General features: G+C 35.3%; 1 protein-coding gene across 2 annotated transcripts in view; it reads right to left on the reverse strand.

The window, feature by feature from the left end:
* Positions 1–21,251, reverse strand: part of LOC100021416 (probable ATP-dependent RNA helicase DDX60) — a 114,148-nt gene that overhangs the window by 27,096 nt on the left and 65,801 nt on the right. For both annotated transcript variants that reach the window (XM_056802872.1, XM_007496138.2), the window contains exons 25-30: positions 16,942–17,066; positions 12,563–12,721; positions 10,394–10,541; positions 9,413–9,565; positions 5,756–5,860; positions 623–823 (exon numbers count right to left, since the gene is read on the reverse strand). In XM_056802872.1, the coding sequence (XP_056658850.1) occupies positions 623–823; positions 5,756–5,860; positions 9,413–9,565; positions 10,394–10,541; positions 12,563–12,721; positions 16,942–17,066 (891 nt within the window). The remainder of the gene's footprint in view (positions 1–622; positions 824–5,755; positions 5,861–9,412; positions 9,566–10,393; positions 10,542–12,562; positions 12,722–16,941; positions 17,067–21,251) is intronic.

The following is a 21,251-nucleotide window of genomic DNA, read 5'->3' on the forward strand; positions in this document are numbered from 1 at the left end:
CAATACTCTCCATCTTTTGTTGACTCATAAATTCCTCTCCTAGTCATAAATCTAATAGGTAATATGTTCCCAAAATCCATTTTATATATTTTCTGCTTCATGAGTTGCCATAGTCAAAGACTTTATCACCTAAGTGACCAACCCATGAATTCATTGCAGAGTAAAATAGACAAAAGGACAGTGCACAGAGTGAATTCAAATGTGCAAATAGAAAGATCATTTAAAGGAAGCTGGATTCTGAGTAAGAAAAGGAACAATAATGGTTGTAGAGATCAAATAATGAATTATATTTTCCTCTCTTTGGCAGTGGATCCAGGAATAACTAGAGAAGAATATTATATCCATTCTCTGACACAGTGACTATGTCAAACATTTTTTGTTGAACCTTTTTCTTCTCAAAATAATGAGTTCAGTTTAGAGAGAGAATGATGTGAGAAGAAGGGAAGATATCAGAAAAAAAACTGTGATATAAAAATAAAAAATCAATACAACTTATTTTTAAATAGTATTCCCAAAAGATGTCTGCCATCCAAGATGTGGAGCTATAATACTGAAAAGTTATAGCTAGATTGATTTGAGAGGTCAATAATAAAGGAGGGAACATTAACATCAATCATGTTACCTTTGCTTCTGCATCTGGGCCATTATCTGATTTGGAAGCCAACAACATGAGCCGTAGGACCAGGCTCACCCCAAGGGGGAAATGGCCTTTCAGTTCAGGTACCTTGGATTTAATAAGATTTTCTATTTTTGGTAATGGGATATCATAGAAAAACACATTTCCCAGAAAATCTTGACCCCGTCTTCCTGCACGTCCAGACATCTAGAAAGGAAAGAATATAAGATAAAACTTTCCTGGATAACAGTTTTATAATGATGGTAAATCTGTAACATAATATTAATTATCTTTGATGAAGTAAAGGACACATTTATAAGTGCATTGATTCAATAAGGATCATGTCAAATAAGGCAGTAATCTGTGAAAAGATTATTATGGCTGAAGAAAAGAAAAAATTTTCTGGTGATCATTTATTCATTCAGAGCATTGATTAAGTTCCTACTATAATGGTAGCATTACTGAGGAATTAAAAATAGCCCAGGAAAGCTCTCAAAAAGCTTACTACCTAGTAGGAATGACAAAACATAAAAAAAAAAACTGTAGGATAAGAGAATATTAGTGCCAGAAATGATAGAAATATAGACTGGACCAAAGGTTTCTTTATTATGAAGAACTCATAATGTAGATCTACATCTTCTCCATAACCTATTAGTTTGAGTTAACCTAGAGCACTAAGAGGTTAAGGAACATGTCCAAGGTCTTGAGTTCAAGTCATCCTGGTTTCAAGGTCAGCTCCCTCACAACTATCTCACTCTGCTACTCTAGCCAGACTTTGAGGGAATGCAAGGGGGAGGGGGGTGAACATGCTGCATTTGCCTTTAAAATAAGCTTAAATTTTAATTATGGCTCTATTGTATATGGGGAACTTAATAAATAAGGAATAGATACTAAAATACAAATTCTACCTGAGTCCAGGTGGATCAAGGGAATTTAAACCTGTAGGGATTAAATGATTTCAGAAAAAAAAGACTATTTGGGGAAATAAATTCAAAATCAATGTTTTTCTCCAAAAAAATGATTTCCAGAGATCTTAAGAGATGAATTCCTAGAGAAGGGATAATAAGGTATTAAAAGTAACAGCATTACCAAATGCAAATATGACTAATAGGATGGCAGATCAGAAAGGGATATGTGACTGGATAAAAAGAATTATAATTCACAACTATATGGCCTCATGACATATATAGTAACTATCTAGAATGAGATAATTAAGTTATAAAGCAAATCCCTTATAACAATTCAATAAAGTAGATCAAGTAAATATCATCATCCTCATTTTACAAAACAGGAGGTGAAAGCTGAAAAGTTAAAAAGAACTAAGTTAATATGGAGCAGTTATGGGGACCGACAGATAGAGTATTGGGTCTGGAATCAGGAAGACCCATTTTCTTGAATTCAAAGTTGGCTTCGGGTACTTGCTTGCTGTGTGACCTTGGACAAGTCACTTAACCCTGTTTGCCTCAGTATCTTCATCTTTAAAATGCGCTAGAGAAAAAATGGCAAGGCACTTCAGCATCTTTGCTAGAAAAACCTCAAATCAGGTCATGAAGAGTAGGACACTACTTAAACTACTGAACAACAACAAATATGATGCATTAGCTGTGAAGAATTGTAATAAGTAGTATAAGTAATAATAATGATAATAATAATAACTCCAACTCTTGTTGCATGCTTTCCAATCTTTCTTCCACAGTATCCAAGGCAAGATTTCAGCCCCAACTTCTTGTCTCCAAGTTCCATGTTCATATCTTTTAGACTATATTGCCTCTTAAGGATGTGATGGCATATAACAAGACATGAAGCTGGATAAGTAGGGAGAGAAGAGGCTAGTCAGTGGAGGACTGGAAATGCTAAGCTAAGAAGTTTAGATTGAATCTCGGGGTGAAGGGCAGCTGCTATAGTTCTCTGAAACAGAACATGGAATGGTAAAAGATTCTTCTGTTAGTCACACACAAGTTGGTTTGAACAGAGAAAACCCAAACAGCAGAAAGATGAACAAGAAGGCTGTTGCTATTATCTAGGGGTTAGAAGATTAGGGTCTAGAAAGGAATATGAGAAACATTATGGGATTTGGTAAGACGATGCTAGATGCGACATGAAGGACAAAAAACTTTTTATTTTAAAAGAGTCAAAGATATCTCCAAGGCTACAAGCCTGACAAACTAATAGTACTTGCTTGATCACAAACATCACAAAGACTTCAGATAAAATAGTTCTAGTACTCCTCACAATAATTCTCTTACTCACAAACTCAGAGATCTCGAGTTGGAGACACCTTTGGAGATCTTCATACTCAGCGTCCCATTTTTAATGATGAAGAAACTGAGGCCAAGGAGATCAAGTGACTTATGTGACATAGTAAATGTCAGCACTAGTATTCTAATTCTGGTCCTCTGACTCCAAATCCAATGCTCTTTCTACTACAAAGGTAGGATTCCACATGGAAATGTAGGTAGGTTAATAGTCTTCAGGAGAGGTCATAGCAGGAGGTAAAACATTTGGTAGCTATCTCCACAGAGTTGCTCACTTAAGCTACAACAGTGAACAAGACTTCTGAAGGATAAAGTATTGATTATGAGCTCAACTTTTCTAATTCAGGCAAAATGTAATGTTTTAACCTAGATTATCTAGATTATTACCTTGAATTTATAGAAAGTTCTAGTTTCTTTACAGAAAATGCTTCCTTCTAAAAAAATTCAGGAAATAGAGTGTATGTTTTTGGGGGGAAGAATAATGAAGTAAGAGAAATAAAGGGGAAAAGTAGCATCATACCACAGAAAATATAAAAAATAGATAAAAATAGATAAAATAGATAAAAATAGATAAAATAGATAAAAGTCAGGGGACTCAATAGACCTCAACACAAGAAGTCCTGGGATCAAATCTGGTCTAAGACACTTCATAGCCTTGTGACCCTGAGCAAGTCACTTATCCCCCATTGCCTAAAGTCCTTCTGGGAGATAAGGGTATTTAAAATAAGAAAAAAAAGTAAATTTTTCTTCCTAAAGAGGAAAAAAATGTTACTTGTAAGACAAATAAAAAAACCATATAGAAAGTTTTATTGTAATCATTCAGTCACTTCAGTAGAGTCTAATTCTTTGTGATCTCATTTGGGGTTTTCTTGGTAAAGATATTGTAGTGATTTACCATGTTCTTCCAAAGCTTGTTTTATAGATGATGGAACTGAGGCAAATGGGGTTAAGTGACTTGCCCAAGGTCATACAACTTGTTATTGTTCAAAAACAGATTGAACTCAAGCCTTTTTGGTATCAGGCATGGCACTCTATTCATTGTGCCACCTATAGAAAGCTAAAATCAGTGGTAGTTCCTGTTCTCATGAAATTTATAGAACTTAAGGAGATATATCACATTCCTAGTTTAGTATAATTCAAAATAACATGTCTCTGTGTTAATAGAATGCAAAACAAAGCATTTTGGAAGGTCCAAACTGACTCACAGAGGGATCAGAGGAATGTAATCTTTGAGGATTATGTATAAATTCAACAGGAAGAAGAGCAAAGGACATTATAAAAATATAAAATGAGCAAAGACAATGACATTTTAAAACCCTGGACATGTATCATGGATGACTAATCCTCTAGTTTTGCCAGAGCATCAAAGACTCAAAAGGGTTGGGGTTGGAAGTCTGACTCCAGATCATGGAGGATCTTGAATTTTAAACCAGATGTGCAAAATTGGCTTATGGAAAGAACAAAATCCTAAAATCAGATTAACACTGAAAAGAGGAACCGAGGTCAACTATTTAGGACCAAAACTAGGACAAGATTCTGTTAAAACTTACTTCAAAAATCTGACTGGAGGCTAGTCTATGTACAAACATTCATAAACATTAATAACATCATATGAACAATTCTCTTTGCTGGATTCTAGAAGGGATGGCCCCTACTCTCTAAAATCTCCCTTTAACTATCTGGGTTGAATATTGCAAACCTGTTTTGCATAATAGCATTTATCTAGAAGGGACTGACGCTATACACTGGAAAAGTAAAGAGTAACCTGCATGCTCATGGTTTCAGGAGTGACCAATAGCATTTCTAAAAAGGCCCCTATGACTAACTGCTTGGTAGTGTGATGGGTAGCACAGCTAGAGGTGGAAAGGACCTCGTTTGCTTCCATCAGGTGAGGAAGCTGAGATCCAGGGAGAGTAGATGATTTGCCCAAGGATATAAAAGTAATAATTATCAGAGTAAATCTTCAAAATTTGAATTCAAGTCCTATGAACCATGAACAAGGGCTTTTTCCTTAAGAGAATGTGAGCTTCTTGAGGAATTGTTTTTCTTTATATCCTCATAGTGCCTGGCACATATTAAGGTCTTAAAAATTTGTTGAATTGAACTGAACTGGATGGAATGGAATGGAGGTAGTTTGGGACAAAAATTTTGTGCCACCAAGAAAATGAAAATATGGAGCAGCAAGATCTACAATCCCAGCTACGAAGAAGCTGAGGTTGTCCATTCTTTTGACCCCCAATTTCTGAGCAGTGGTGACCTATATTTGATTGTCTGCACTAAGTAGGGCAAAATTCAGGATCAATATGGTAAGCCCTTGGGACTGAGGGCATGACTGGGGTGCCTAAATTGACCCAAATCAGAAATGGAAGAGGTACTTCTTTGACAATCTGTAGTGTAGCCCCTTCACTTCAACAATGAGTAAGATGGGCAAATCCAATCTTGAACAAAAATAAAAAGGAGAACAAAAGCTTGAAAAGTAGACCTGTATGAGATCACTAGAGGATATAATTATCTCGTGTTTCACACACATAGTGACCATCCTGAATAAGAATAGTCTTCTTAACTATTATCAACAAGGCAAGGATCCAAGTCAACTCCAAGGAACTCATGACAAAAAAGGTCATCGATTCCCATAGCAGGATGCAGATTGAGGCATATCATTCTTCACTTTATTTCCATGAATTTTTCTCTTTTGTAAGCAATCACTGTCTTGTTTCACAAATGACGAACATGAAAATATGCATTATATCATAATATATGTACAACTTGAGGATGAGGGAGAGGTGAGAGGAAGAGAGAGAACAGGAATTACAAAGAGTTAAAAAAAACAATTATCATTTTGTATGGAAATATAATCTGGAAAAAATAAATAAAATTTTCTCACCTGTCTATAATTCAAAGCATCCAAAGAAATGGAATTTTGAGTAAACACCACAGATTTACATGGCATGTTAATTCCTAAAGCAAGTGTTTCAGTAGCTGTCACAACCTAGAAGAAAAGAAGGAAAAAAAAACTTTCATAAGAAAAAATTGTTATAAACAAGACTGAGGTTTCCTCTACAGGAACCCCCTTGCAATTGAATAAGTCTGTAATGAAACTGTTCTTGTTTAGCCATTCAGTAGTGTACAACTCTTTGTGACCCCAATGGGATTTTTTTGGCAAAAAGATTAAAGTGAATTTGCTATATCCTTCTCTAGTTGTCCCCATTTTTTGGTTGAGAAAACTGAGGCAAACAAAAGTTAAATGACTTGCCCAAGATCATGTAACTAGTGTCTAAATCCAGATCTGAATTCAAGTTTTCTTAACTTCAGACCGAATCATTTTATCCACTGTTCCACCTAGCTGCTCCAAATACAATTTTTCTGTTAGTTGTGATCAACACTTGATGACCCCATTGAAGGTTTTCTTGGCTAAGATACTGGAGTAGCTTGCCATTTCTTTCTCCAGTTCATTGTATAGGTGAGGAAACTGAGGCAAACAAGACAAAGGCTATTGCCTTCTAAGTGCCTGAGGCTAAATTTGAACTGAGGTCCTCCTGCTACCATTCTGTAAATAGTCAAAAGTGATTAAGTTTTCTAGAAGAGGATATTTTTTTAAATGGCCTTCAATTGCAGTAGCTTCTTTCCATATCTACCTATTGAGCTTTACCTACAGAATCTCAGCATCTAGAAATCATTTTACCTGGACAAATTAGGCACAAGAAACTCCATTAACTTAATAATTGTTGGGAAAAGACAAAATGAATGGGGGAAGTTGTTTCAGTATCAAAGTACTTGCCCACTTCTCTGCCTTTCACCTTGCATACACAAAGTTGCCCTCCTTTGTTCTATAGTTTTCCTAATTTTAATGTTCTATTAGAATATAAATAACTAATTTAAATTTGCACGTCACAGAAGGCACAGCATAGGCAAGGAAAGTATAAATCCTGTATTGTTTCTCCTCGACTTTTTAGAGTCACATATTTGGACCTCAGAGCTTGACTCAGAGGACAGAGAAAGGGAGTTAGGTACCAAAGGAATGTACCCAAGACACACAGAGGATGTAAACCGAGCTTTTTGCCTACAAATCCAGTGCTCTTTTTACTATATCGCACATAATGCCTCTCTCTTTTAAGTGTAGTTTGCTTACCCAAAGAAATCTACTTTTTCCAAATGACAATTTGGAAATTGGGGTTTCTGAATTCTGAATTCTCAATTTGGGGTTCTGAAATGATGATCCTTCAAGCAGAAAGCATGTATCATTTAGCTAATAGCCTTTTTTTGTATAAAAATTCAAGCCAGAGCATGTAAGTTTTATATATTACATGTATGTAATTAATGTAGAGAAATTATCTATAGGCCAAAAGTCCATGTTTAGAGGCCTTTTTAGGTGCCTCAGCAGGTAGATCATGGAACCAGGGGCAAGAAGAATTGGGTTCAAATTGGGTTCAAAGTCTCAGCCACTTACCAGTAATGTGGCCCTGGACAATTCACTTAACCTTTGTTTGCCTTAGTCCACTGGAGAAGGAAATGGCAAACCATTCCAGTATCTCTGCCAAGAAAACCTCATAAGGAGCTCACACAGATTTGCATATGACTGAACAAAAACTCTATTACAATGACTCATGACTATCAATTACTCTACAAAAAGGTATATATGTGTCCAAGGGGCAATTCAGCTCTAGTTCTGTGATTTGATTAAAAGAATTTCCTTACAAAATGGATAATTCTCAAAAAAAATTACCTTTTCCAAGACCCATGGCCATTAATAAAGGTGTCTTATAGTATTTTTAAAAGAGAAGATGTGTGTTCTTTGTAACATTTTTCTTACAACAGAAAGAACAAATTACTCCTCAAAACTTGTCTTCACTTGAAAAATACTCCCCTCAATAAAAATGTGACATATACTAAGGACATGGGCAACAAGTGATTTGGTTTGCCTAACATCATTTTCTACTGAGATATGAGAATTGGCAAATAATTAAATGCTTTTGACAAAGTGACTTGCATCATAAACATTTTTGTCATTAAGAGTATAATATAATCATAATAACCATTGAATAATAATTAAGATTACAAGATGATTATAAAAAGAATACCCTAATGGTAATTAGCAACAAAGTTAAGATTAGATTCTAGTAATATGGACAATTTAGACAAATTCTATTTTATTTTAATTATTTATTGCATGTTCAAATTCACTGGATAATTATGTAAGTTGATTTCATTTTGACCCAGAATACTTATATCACCCCTAAAGCCCTATCTTGATAATCCAATAGGGAATAGATGTGATCAAGGCTCTTCCAGGGGGATACAAGATCCAAGATGACAACCCAAGGAAGGAAAAGTCTAGTTGTGGTGCATTTGTTAATATCTCTTCTGCCACTTCTTGAAGCAATGTGAAAAAAAAAAACTTGGGGGGTACAAAGTAGTCCATGTTACCTGAATTCATTATCAAAAAAAATGTTTAAAAATGGCAGTTAATAAAATGATCATAACAAATCTGCACAGGCAAACAAAACAAATTCCTCCAAAAATGTATCGCAGACTCTTTCATCTCCCCCCCAAAAAAGTCAACTTTAAATCATAGACTTAGAGTTGGCAAGAGCCTCAGTGATCATCTAGTACAAACTTCAAACTCTACAGAAGTGGAAACCAAAGCGCAAAGAGATAAGTGACTTGCCCAAGGTCACAGAGAAAATAACTAATATACTCATAATGTAAATTCAGATTCTCTGACACCAAGTCCAGGACATTTTCTACTGGACCATGTTGACTTGTAGGCTATAGCTATATGGCTTAATTCATGAAGAAAAAAATCAACCCAAAGTATTAGTTGTTATTCTATAGCTACAGCTGTGAGTTAATGGACTGATTTCTTCATTTGTTTGGTTGTTGTTTGTTTTTATTTTCAGTTTTCACTGATGGCCATATTATTATATAATCCAAAGGTTCTTAATGTTCATTGTGCCATGAAGCATTCTGACCATCTAGTAAAACTTACAGATCCCCCTTCTCAGAGCCATGTTTTTAATTGTATAAAATATATAAGATTACCAAGGAAAAACATTTTGTTAAAATAAATATGTATTCAAGTACATGGACCCATTAAAAGTTATCCACAAATCTGACAGGGGTAGAAAGGAGGTTATGGACCCAAGGGTTAACCTGGTGTAGAAAAATCACTTTATGCTTACTTCAAGTTATCTGTAGCTTTGAAAGCATAGGTAAATGTCCCTGCAACCAGTGCGAACCACATCTACTCTATGAAGCAGCAGATGTTCTTTGAGGGGTTCCAAAGCTATCTTCCTACAACCAACCTTGTGATAAATGTACCTAAATTTAGGTAAAGTGAACCTCAAGTAACAGACATCAGGACCTTCACCCAGATTCACCTGAAGCCATTCCCAGGTGATAGGTAGCATCTCTCTGATTTTGCATGCCACTGACAAAATTTTCATGAACCCAGGAACACCCCAACATCACAATGCGGGATTGGAAAGGACTTTACTGAAAAAAATTTAGCCTACATTTTATGAAATGCAAAAAACTTACTGACCCTGATAAACCCTTTCTTGAAGAGTACTTCAGTGAATCGTCTTAATCTTTCCTGCAGATAGCTGTGATGGTATCCAATACCCCTCTTTGCCAGATTTTCCAATTCTTTACCTTTTCTTATGAATTTTATACGGTCAATCATCATCTGCAAAGTCTAAAATAAAGGAAGAATTTGAAATATTGTATCATATTTTCAGGACACTTTCATATAAATCAGAATCAGAAAAAATTGTTTGAGCAAATGTTTCATATAAAACAATGGTACATCCTTATTCTATAAGAATTTTAAACAATAGCAAGAAGGTTATAAAAGAACAAGATTTAGGAAGTGAACAGAGAAGCAGTAGCATCTCTTTATACTTCCTCACTTCTCCAGTGTTTCATCTATATTTACAGGGTTACAAATGGCTTCACTTGTTGGACATGGGCCATCTGTGACATGGTATATACTCCTTAGAGCAACTTTTGGTCTTTTAATGAAAAAGTTCCATCACTCCTAACCAAACGGACACTATACTTAAAAGACATCAATTGTATCTGACACCAAAAATGCTACCCTATAAGATTATATGTCATTGGCAATATGTCAGGAGATTTTGGTTCAAATTTAAATACTCATTCTTACTAACAGTATAACCTTTGATAAGTCACTTAACTTCACTGTACCTCAGTTTCATCAAGTACAATACAACAAAAAGAGATCACCTTGAAGTTCCTTTCTACCTCCAGTTCCCATTATCTCTTTCTTAACCAGATACTTATAATTCTCAAACTCATTCAATCTGCACAAGAACTGTATTACATTCTGCAAAAGAGTTATGCGCAGCCAAAAGAAGACTCTGAAATAGAAACTGTTAGCTTGGCGAATTTTCACGAAGTGCTGAGTAGAATTAGATTTGAAGGGAAAAATAATAATTAAGGTAAGTTGTCGCTGACAACCAGAGATAATTCATCAAAACTAGTTTCCATTGAAAAATCTCACCTCTGGAGCTATCATTTTGGGGTTGGCATAAGTGCAGTCTGGAGGTATCTCAGTCTTCTTTTCCAACATTTTTAGTAAAGCTTCGTGCTCAGCTTCCAGGAGCACACTTTGATCCATTCTTGAAGATCTTTTCAAGACATTTTCCGGTCTGTTCCCCCCCCCAAAAGAAACTTATTTTTCAAATAATACAAATGTTACCTTGCTCTAAAAGATTTATTTTCAGCAACCTTTGATGAAGTGCAAATGATTTTTATTTGCTACATAAATGTTTAAAAATTTTAACTATAAGGCCATGACACAATTTAGATATTAAATGAATAGATATAGTCTCATGGTCAGCTTACAGAATGAGTCATTGAACTTATTTCAACTGAAAAGAAGACTTAGAGATCATGATTTCATGGTGTCTATATTACAACTCAACTGACTTTAAAATAAACCAATAAAGAAATAGGAGACAACACTATTGTACCACTAAAATTAGTGAGAAGATAAAAGACTTGGGCTCTATTTTAACACTAAACTAAATATAGCAAAAAAAATTATTATAACAAATGATTATCATCTTTGATTCAATGTTTTCCAATGGTCAGGGACAATAGAAAGATAGATGAGCTTAGGGAAAGGGGCTCTAGGGCCACATAAACATGGAACACTCCTCCTGGGGAGAAGATTAAATCTACTCTGTGATGTAAGTCTGTCCTTCAAAGCCCATTACTTCATAAAGTACTCTGATACACTCTAGGTTTTCTATCTTACTCTCTATGACTCCTGCAGCCACAACAAGGGAAAGCTTTAAAGGTGCCTTGGATAATAGGATCAAAGATTCAGACATGGAGTGAACTTAAGAAGACCATCTAGTCCAACTGTCTAATTTTACAGATAGGAAAACTGAGGGCTAGAGCTTCAGTGAATTACCCAAGATCACACACTTGACAGGCAGAACCAGGTTTCAAATTCAGATTCCTTGACTCTAAATTTGGTGTTTTTCCCCTTCAGATTATTATTCCTATCATACAGACAAGGAAACTGTTAGAGTGACCTGTTCCATCCACTTGGCCATAAGTAATAAAAGGGGCATTTAAACCCAGGTCTTTCTGATTCCAAATTAGATGTGATGGTTAAGGTAAAGTCATCTTCCTGTTTATTTTTTCCAAACCTTTACCTTCCATCTTGGGATCAATATTGTATATTGGTTCCAAGGCAGAAGAGCGGTAAAGGCTAGGCAATGGGGGTTAAAACTTGCCCAGAATCACACAGCTGGGAAGTGTCTGAGGTCATATTTGAACCCAGGACCTCCCATATCTGGGCCAGACTCTTGTCTCTTGAGTTGCCCAGCTGCCCCTATTCCTGCCTATTTTTATTCTCTATGCGTTCATTCATCTAATAACACCTACCAGAAAAAAAACATGAAGTAATCATCTAACTGTTAGATTCAATAACTGTGCTAGGTTGTAGGAGAAATTTTAAGAAATAATAAATGGTCAAATCCCTACTATCAAAGAGTTTATGCTTCCTGCATCTTTATGTTAATAACCAATATGAAATTTCTAAATTCTATCATGTGAAAAACTGTATTCCTACATTTTTTCTAGAAGGGATCTGACATCCGTAAGAAAATACTTTAAATTGATGTGTCAGGGAATGAAAGAGATCTTTTTGCTTTTGAAGCAGATCATGCACAAGGGTCAGGCCAAACAAAAACATCAGTCTGAATGCACAGATTGTGGATGAGTTTATCTAATGGTGTAAAGGAAGCATTTCAGAATGGGAAGAAGGACTACAAGTATGATTTGATTGGCTTAATGAACTCCCTCCATTATGAGATTTCCTCACCAGATCTACAACTTAAAGTTTTAGAAAGTTTTCCCCATCTCTCTTCTCTGTCACATATTCTTTTTGTGTTAAATTCCAGACTTGAATCCAGGTCATCTTAAGTCTGAAGAAGGTGGTCTATACATTATCTCATGCTGTCTTCATAGAGGACACCTACCCACATGGAACCAGGGATACAACAGCTCCCTTCCAGTATTTACTTTAATTCATTTGGTGGCTTGGGTGATACATCAATTTGTGACTTGTGACTGGGTTAATAGCCTCAGATTATCTGAGATAATTCTTTAGACATTAGCAAAGTGAGGGACCAGTTTTTTTCAGGAAAATACATACACAATTGGTGATTTCTCTATTGATTTCTTCACTTTCTTCAATTTGTTAGTTAACTCCTGGATTTCTTTGTCTGTATTGTCAGACTGTCTCATTTCCTGCTTTTTTACTAGAGCATCGTATACGTTGTGTGCCCTTAGCTCTACATCACTTGGGTTGAACCTGGAAATAAATAGGATAAACCATTATAAAAGAGACAGAATCTATTTTGTGCATGTTATTTTGCCATATGATTAGTTTTACTTTTAATGAAGGAACTGATTTAATCTGACCACCAGTGGCATTATCTTAATTTGGATTATTGATGCCTTGTTAAAGGGACTCAAAAATCATGCTGACATATGCATGCATTTGCCAATGGACCCCTGTAAATTACAGAGTGGGAGGGTAATAGAGATAATATATGTAGGGGAGCAATGGCCAGAGAGTGGCAATTTAAATCAAAACATTACGATGGGATGGAGAATGAGACCACAAGGGAGAAGACGATAACGTCTCTTCGAATCAGAGACAGAGTTGATACGATCAGAGTTTCAGAACTGGAGGGAGAAGGATTGAGCATGAGGATGCATGTGTGGAAGCATGGCAGCTCTTGAAAAGATGACAATGTAATATAGTGTGAAATAAAACATGGCTGGGGCTTGCCAGAAAAAAATGAGGATGCAGGGACCAATTAGTAAAGCTGTGCCCCTGAGTGGAAGCATAATGAGTCCTACTACTTTGTCTAATTTTTTTTTTTTTTTAGTAAAGTAAACTACTTTACTAATTGGTTAAAATTGTGTAGGTTTTTGTTAGGTACTTTCCAAATCTATTATGATCTACTTTACAATTCCAAAAGTGTACATCCAACTGGTATCATGCAAGTGTTCATTGCTTTAGATTTAACTTTAGAATGTTAATTCTCTTGATATATTTAGCCTCAGCTCTGCCCTTGGTTCCTTTCTGTTGTATGTGCTGACTAGAGGGGACGAAGGTATTTGTAGTTATCACCTCCATCTGTGAATTTAATGCGATTACTTAATTCAATCTTGAATCCTTCAGTCTCTATCTTTCCTTGGTTTACACTGAGAATTTTGTGCTTATTACATCAAATTATATTTTTATATCCTGTGAGAAACATTCCTTGAGTTAAAGAAGATGTTAAATTTTGACAATCATATCACTTGATGACATATATGTGTATAAAGTGGTTAACAGATGCTTTTATTCCTTTAATTTGGAAGCAATATTTAATCTATTTGGAGGGAAGATAATGAACTTAGGGATGGTAGAATCAAAATGGGTTTAAGCAGTCTTCCTGGAAAATACCATGTTTCCTTTGAATTCTTCTTGACATTTATGTGTTGGTGATATTTTTCAATAGAAAAGTTTTCCATAAATACTCTAAAGCTTTCACTAGACATCGTCCAAATTTATGCATTTGCAGTATGGGAGTAAACAATGAGTGGGTAACAACACAAAGTTGTGCAATAATTAACCAAGGCAGAATATTTTGGGGCAATTTATACAATAATTTTCCTATCAATAAGAAGTTTTACTTTATATCCCTAAGACTTTTGGCACATTCTTTTTGCTCCCTTGACATGATATTGTTTCCTTAAAAATATTTATGATTGTATATGTGTGCATGTGCTATACAAGCTGACAATGTGTCATTAAATATATAAACATATCGTTGGTCTACATTTGGAGGGGTCACTGGTGTTCTCATCCTTTAGCAATAAAAGTGTAGTGATTTCTGCTTGGAAAGGTTTAATTTGACATGTCCAAATAGCTCAAATTAATTCATGAATAAAATGACAATTTTAAGCCAATAATTGTGAATATATTATCTGTACCAACAATTTTCCAATTTAGCATAGAGACTAAATTTCAGTTACTTTTCTGAATGTAATTGTTATGTTATTCATTATACTAACAATGTACAAGCTTTCTGTTTCTCATTCAATCCAACTTACTTTCATTTTGTTAGTCCTCTTGCAACCATAAAGGCAGCCAAAAGTTTTCCAAATCTTTTTTTTTTCTTTAGGGGTTCTCTCTCATCTCTGATTACTTCTCAAACCTCTCAAGTAAATTTTTTGATTAATGTTGAGCTGTGTTTTGCACTGCTTTAATGCCTTGTTTCTCTTTAATCTTTAAACTTTTATTTTCATTTGGTGACTAAGGGAATCCATACCTTCTGATGAATCCTTTCCCTATGTGATTTTGTTGTTGTTCTTGTTGTTGCCTTTAGTTAGGCAATATGGAAATGGAGTTTTCTACAATCTGAATTCACTGGATTTCAATGTACTCTTCCAATGCCTTCCTGTAAACCTTCAATAGCTCTTTCAAGTCAATTCTTCCATGATGGCATCTGAGAACTTCCTTTAAGAGGGTTCCTTGAGAGATCCATTATTTTTGCCTTATTCTTTCCCCAAACACCAGTTGCCTCATATGTACCAGAGGTCAGATACTAAAATATTTTTGTTTTTTAAACAACAATATCGCTGTATCCCTGATCCTACATTAAACGAAATTAAATAGGAAGCAGAGGAGTTACAAGGATACAAAAGTTGAAGAGTCTCAGGAAATGGAAAACTCCAGTTGATGCAAACTACAGTAATTATGTTGAATGTTGTTTAATACTGATCTATGATGGTTCCCCCCGCAACTTGGAGTTAAGGGTTCAGTTGACAAATATCAATATAAAGCCCTTTCCTACAGCGGGTGAGTAAAATGCTAAATTTCTCCTAAAAGGTCATCAAAATAAAGTTGTCATTTTTCTCCTCCAAATTCACAGACCCACTGAAACGTCCACTGAAGCACCCCCAGACCAGAATAAGCTAGCCTGGTCTGAAATTCTCTTCCTGCAGTCTATCAAACCTTACTAAGACTCGGGGAGAATGACCCAAGGAGACCTGAGCTTTAGAAGACATTATCAGTAACTTAATTTTTTTTTTCCGCTTGAAGTTTCTGTGAGCTTATTACTTCCAAATCGATTTCCTTTCTCTTCTTTTCTTCCCAGTGTGCTTTTTTTTCATTCACTTTGAACCAGAGACTTCAATGACCAATAAAAAAATCCGAGAACAAAGGAATCATTTTGTAGCAACCGCCACCTAGTGGCAGAAAATATATTCACCTATGTCTTGCCAGATGACAGAAAAGAACTAGTGTCCAGGCCCTACTAGAGGATGCCTTGTGTATAGTAGCTGTTTATTGAATTGAATTGAATCAAATTCTGATGAAAACATAGGCTGAGAACTGAATTCTCCAGTTAAGAGTTCGCAGTACAGAATAAGCTAGCCTAAACCAGAAATGATCATTCTAGAGGCTATAGAAAAAATAAAATAAAATAAAATAAAACAAAATAAAATTTTAAAAAAGGTTGCCTATGATTCATGAGATCTTAAATCTAGAGCTAAAAGGGACCTGAGGCGATCTAGTCTTTCTGCCTCATTTTAGACTGAGGTTTAGGGAAAATAAACAGTCACATAAATAGTAGGAATCAATGGTAGGATTTGAATCCATGTCTTCTGGTTCCAGACTCTCTGATTGACACTGCATTGAATAGAGACATGATTAAAATGCTATGATCTCAATATCCAAATCTCTTACACTTGTATTTGCATTTATTGTTGATATCACTAGTAGTTGTTCAAGAACCAATCCACTGAACATGGATCATTCCTTCTTAGATTGCAAACTCCTTAAGATCTTTATATCCTCAGTATGTAGCATAATACCTACCATGTAATAGCTGCATAATGAATGCTTGTGGATGACAAAAAATCAGTAAGAATTTTCCAATAATGTCTATTGTAAATATATAACTGTGTAACTACTACCACACACTCACACACACACATGCACATTTTATTTCTGTAAAATACTAATGCATACTGACATCATGATTATGATATAAAATAATTAGCAGGATCTTATATAAATTAAGTGATATGTAGGGGAAAAAATCCAGAACTAGTCTAGTTAGTAGTCTGTTTAAAGGCACTTCTGTTTTGTTTTTTTTTTAACCCTTACTTTCCATCTTGGAATCAATACTGTGTATTAGTTCCAAGGCAGAAGAGTGGTAAGGGCTTAAATGGAGGTTAAGTGACTTGCCCAGGGCCACACAGCTGGGAAGTGTCTGAGTTCAGCTTTGAACCCAGACCTCTCTAAGCCTGTAAAGGCAATTCTTAAAAGTACAATGGAAAATAAAGCAATGAAGGAGAGATGCTAGTTCTCTCCTCAAATGTAGGCAGAATGATGACATTTGGTGCTACATTGTATCAAGGTTTACTAGGTTTTATTAGAAAAACTCTTAACTCTCACTTGCTTTTAGCTAATGTTGGCGCCATTCAATTTGGAGTAGAGGGGAAAAACAGGCAAAATGTTGAATGACTTACAGGAAAAACAGTGCTGGCAGTTTATCCATTTTTCTCAGCTTTTCAACAAGCAGTGGAAGCCTGTGCCTCATGTCATCTGACCGGGAAACAGAAGCAGGTCGAAGAGTCTCCAGCACTTGCTTGGCCTAGAGCAAGATTTGAAAGGACTGAATCAATGGGCGCTCCATCAAGTTCAGCCCCAAACAGAAGCAAAACGAAGCATAGCCAAGTGTGGAAAAATAATCTGGCTCGGTCCTGCGGAAGAGAAGAGACAATCGACCCCCTTTCCCGTATTTATTCCAAGATGGAAGGTAAGGGCTGAAAAAAAAATGCCCACAACATATCAGCATAGAAGGACCTTTTAGAATATCATAAAAGGCATCTATCAAAAACCCCAAACAAGGTTCATATGCAATAAGAATACTCTCTCTATATAACCTTTTCCCATAAAATGAGAGTAAATCATGGATGTCCACTCTTGCTATGTGATAAAATTCTGGAAATGCCAGAAACAGCAGTAAAACGTACCACATACAGAAAAATATTTCCAGAAAAAAATTTTTATAACAAAAATTGGAAACAAAGTCGATGTGTATTGAGGAATGACTAACCAAATCTCAGTGTGTTCGTGTAATGAAATAATTACTATGCTGTTAGAACAGATGTATAAGAAACATAGAAATATCTATAGATGTATATTAACTGATGCAGAATGAAATAAGCTGAGCCAAGAATATAATACATAACACGATTTTAATAATACATATAGAACAACCACACAAACAACACATACACACATCAAAAGTGAATGAAAATTATAAAAATCACATATGATCTGAATTGAGAGATATGTGAAGACATTCCCAACCCTCCCCTTAATGAATGTGGGAGATTCGTCAATGTTGAATATTAAACTGTTTTTTAACTTTGTTAATGTATTAATCAGTTTTGCAAATTTTTCCCCTTTTTTTTAAAAAATGCTAATTGATATTTCATGTCTTTTCAGTAGGTGGGGAAAGGTATGGAGGAAGAGAATTTGGAACACAAAATATTTTTAAAGAATATTATAAAGTAAATAATTGAAAAATCTATAGGCTCTATGGAATAATTCTTAAGGCATGGAGAATAAATGGGGAAATTATGATGTAAAAAAGGAGATATCAAGAAAAAACACTAAAAAAGAAAAAGTGATATGAGTCTGAAAGATACCAATAAAATATTAAATTTATTTTACAAAAATAAAGAAAAAAGAATTCAAGAAAATCCTGTATATGCTGAAAAGAATATAACAGATAAGAGAGGGTAGTTTTAATATAACTTGGTTTAATATCCTCAGAACATGGAGATAACTCTGGGTTCCTGAAGGTGATTCCAATAGACTATCAACTCTAAAAGTTCTCTCAAGTAGAAAAGGCTTAATGGTTCAAGGCTGAATATGAGATCTTGACCATAGAAAATGTCTATTATGGCAGGGAAGGCCTGACTACAGAGTACCCAGAATCAATGAATCAGAATCTTTTTTAAGTATCCAAAATTTTTATTTAACAAAAAGCATTACTATTGAAAAGATAAAGTCAAGTCAATATTTTAGGGATTTACTGTATAGTTTCCATTTAGGAATTTGGACCATTTTATCTTTCACTGATTATCTACCTTACTAGTCTATTGCTACCACCAGCTCCAGAATGCTGAACTTTTGAGGATGTAGAATAGTAAAAGCAAAGGACTCAATTCCTCCTTCCTCCTTTCTTAAGCTAGAGTACATTTGCATAGTTACTACTCATTAAGAAATATTCCATTTATGGGGGAATTAGGTGGCTCAATGCATTGAGAGCCAGGTCCAGAGATGGGAGGTCATGGGTTCAATCTAGCCTCAGACACTCCCTAGCTGTGTGACCCCAGGCAAATCACTTACCCCCTATTGCCTAGCCCTTACCACTCTTCTTCCTTAGAACCATTGCACACTATTGATTCTAAGATGGAAGGAAAGGGTTAAAAAAAAAAGAAAAATACTCAATTTGATTTTAGGCATGGAAATCTCTAAGATACCATATTTTTTCTTTAAACTTCTAGTTAACTGAAAAGGTAATTCCTTAATGTGGCATAATGAAAAGGAGGAAATGGTCTCACCCTCTCACTAGCTTTGGGAACCTGGGCAAGTCATTTAACCTTTAGGAAATTTAATTTCTCTGTATCTATGAAATGAGAGGTCTAGACCTCTTAGGCTTCTAAGATCCTTTCTAGCTTTAACTTTATCATATTGTTAGTCATAGTTTGGGAGTTCACAATTATATCCTGTAGTGCGGATGCATTCTAATAATTGCATGGGAGGGTAAAGTCCCTCTGATAAATGATACTCCAGTAAAAATCTTAAATCCTAATCTCCAGGTAAGAACCCTAGGAAAGCGCATCCACTGGAACTCACCTGGTTAACTGTAGACAAGAGAACACATAGCACCAGAATAAGATATTCATCACTGATTATTACCAGTAAATCAGGATAATCATTCTTAAACTACGAGCACTCAGCAGAAAGAGCTGTTGAATGCTATAAAGATATTTTCTTTATGGAAATATGGTTTTCATGATAACACATGTATGACCCATATCAAATTGCTTCCTGTTTCAGGGAGGAAGATGAGGAAGGAGGGAGGGAGGGAGAGAACTGGGAAGTTGGAATATTACAAAGCAAATGTTAAAATGGTTTTTAATATATAATTGGGAAAAATAAAAAACTAACTTTTAAAAAGAGAAAAAAAAGAATAAGATATTCATACTCGAGATACTGGTAGTTTTCAATATCCCCTCTCTCTCTTATTTCTATAGAAACTTGCCTCTTTAACCATATTACTACTGTTTCTGATGTTGCACAAGGTCCTCCAGAGGCATCTAAATGATAATACCTTTCTTCCCCCTCACTCATTCATCTCATTTCTTAAACTAAAAAATTATATCAGTTTCATGTTGAATTTGATTATCTCTAAATTCCCTTCCAGTTGTAAATCCTATGATGTCATTTTTGGAAAACAAAAGTAGCCATGGCATCAAGATCTAGGACACTGATCCATCCCTATTAGTCTCTGATAGCATACAGTCTAAAATACATATTTAATATCATACTCCCTACTCTAACTTTTAAGCAATTTATATCTTAGTTCATGTCTTTCCTCAAAATAGCTTAGTATAACTAAATAAATTGCATAACAAAATAAATTACATTGCTGTATCAATAGCTATTGATAGGGTAGCCTAAATATGCTTTGTTTTCAAAAGGTATTGTGGCATAAGGAGATGAACATGTATTTGAAATATAAGAAACTTAAATGATCAAAGATGTAACACTATTTAGTGAGATGAAGATGTATTTGAAATTAAAGAGGCTTAAAAGACCATAGATCTAAAGCTAAAAGGTATCTTAGAGGCTACCTGATTAAACTAAGGTCCAGGATCAAACATTTGGTAAACATCAGAGATTGTATTTGAAATCATTTCCTCTGATTTCAGGGCCAAAGTCTATTACCTGGGTTCAAGGGTAAAGATTAGGATTAGTAAGAAAAGACAGTCCAAAACTTTGAGCTGTTTAAACTCTATAAGGCACCCTGGAAAAGGAAGTTGGTTGAGGATTATTTCTCAAAAAAAAAAAAAGTGAAATGGAAAGAATTAGCTAGGAGGCTAGAAAAGTATGGTTCTTTCACCTCCTCTTAGGGACAAAACTTCCAGGGAAAACAATAGTATATTTGCATATGAGAAAAATGGTGTTTTGATTCTAGAGAGACAAGGGGAAAAAACAGGCTCATTTCCCAAAACTGATTTTAAATCCACTGATTTTTAACTATTTGTCCTCAAAAGAAATGAAGAGTCTCCTTCTTGTAGAAAAAAAAAATCCTGAGTTCCAAGTCTCTCTCAGGCAGGAGCCCGGGGTCAGTTTAAGACTTCAGCTTAGAAACTAAGAGGAATTGGGGTTTCTTTTCTCCACACTGAAAAAATGGCTCTGGCAGGCTAGAAAAACCCACATGGAGTGTGGAAAGGGATTGTGGTGGAAAGATGTTTATATGTCACCCTATGTGGAAAAAAAAAAAAAGCAGCTAGCATTGGCAGGCTCTTGTGACTGGTCTGGTCTCTGCAAGAGGAGGCTCCAAGCTGAGTGGAGAGCAGTGAGGAATGCTGGCTCAAGCAGATGGACAGGAGAAGCAGCAGGCAGCAGCAAGTGGCAGGGCAGGACAGGAGCACAGGCCCACCCCACCACAGGCAATCAGGCAAACTTACTATCTTTACTATAAGGGTATCTGCTCAAAAAAATATTTTTTGAGAATTTGTAAGCTCTTCGTGGT

The sequence above is a fragment of the Monodelphis domestica genome, chromosome 6 (assembly GCF_027887165.1).
Source record: "Monodelphis domestica isolate mMonDom1 chromosome 6, mMonDom1.pri, whole genome shotgun sequence".
NCBI classification, from domain to species: Eukaryota; Metazoa; Chordata; class Mammalia; order Didelphimorphia; family Didelphidae; genus Monodelphis; species Monodelphis domestica.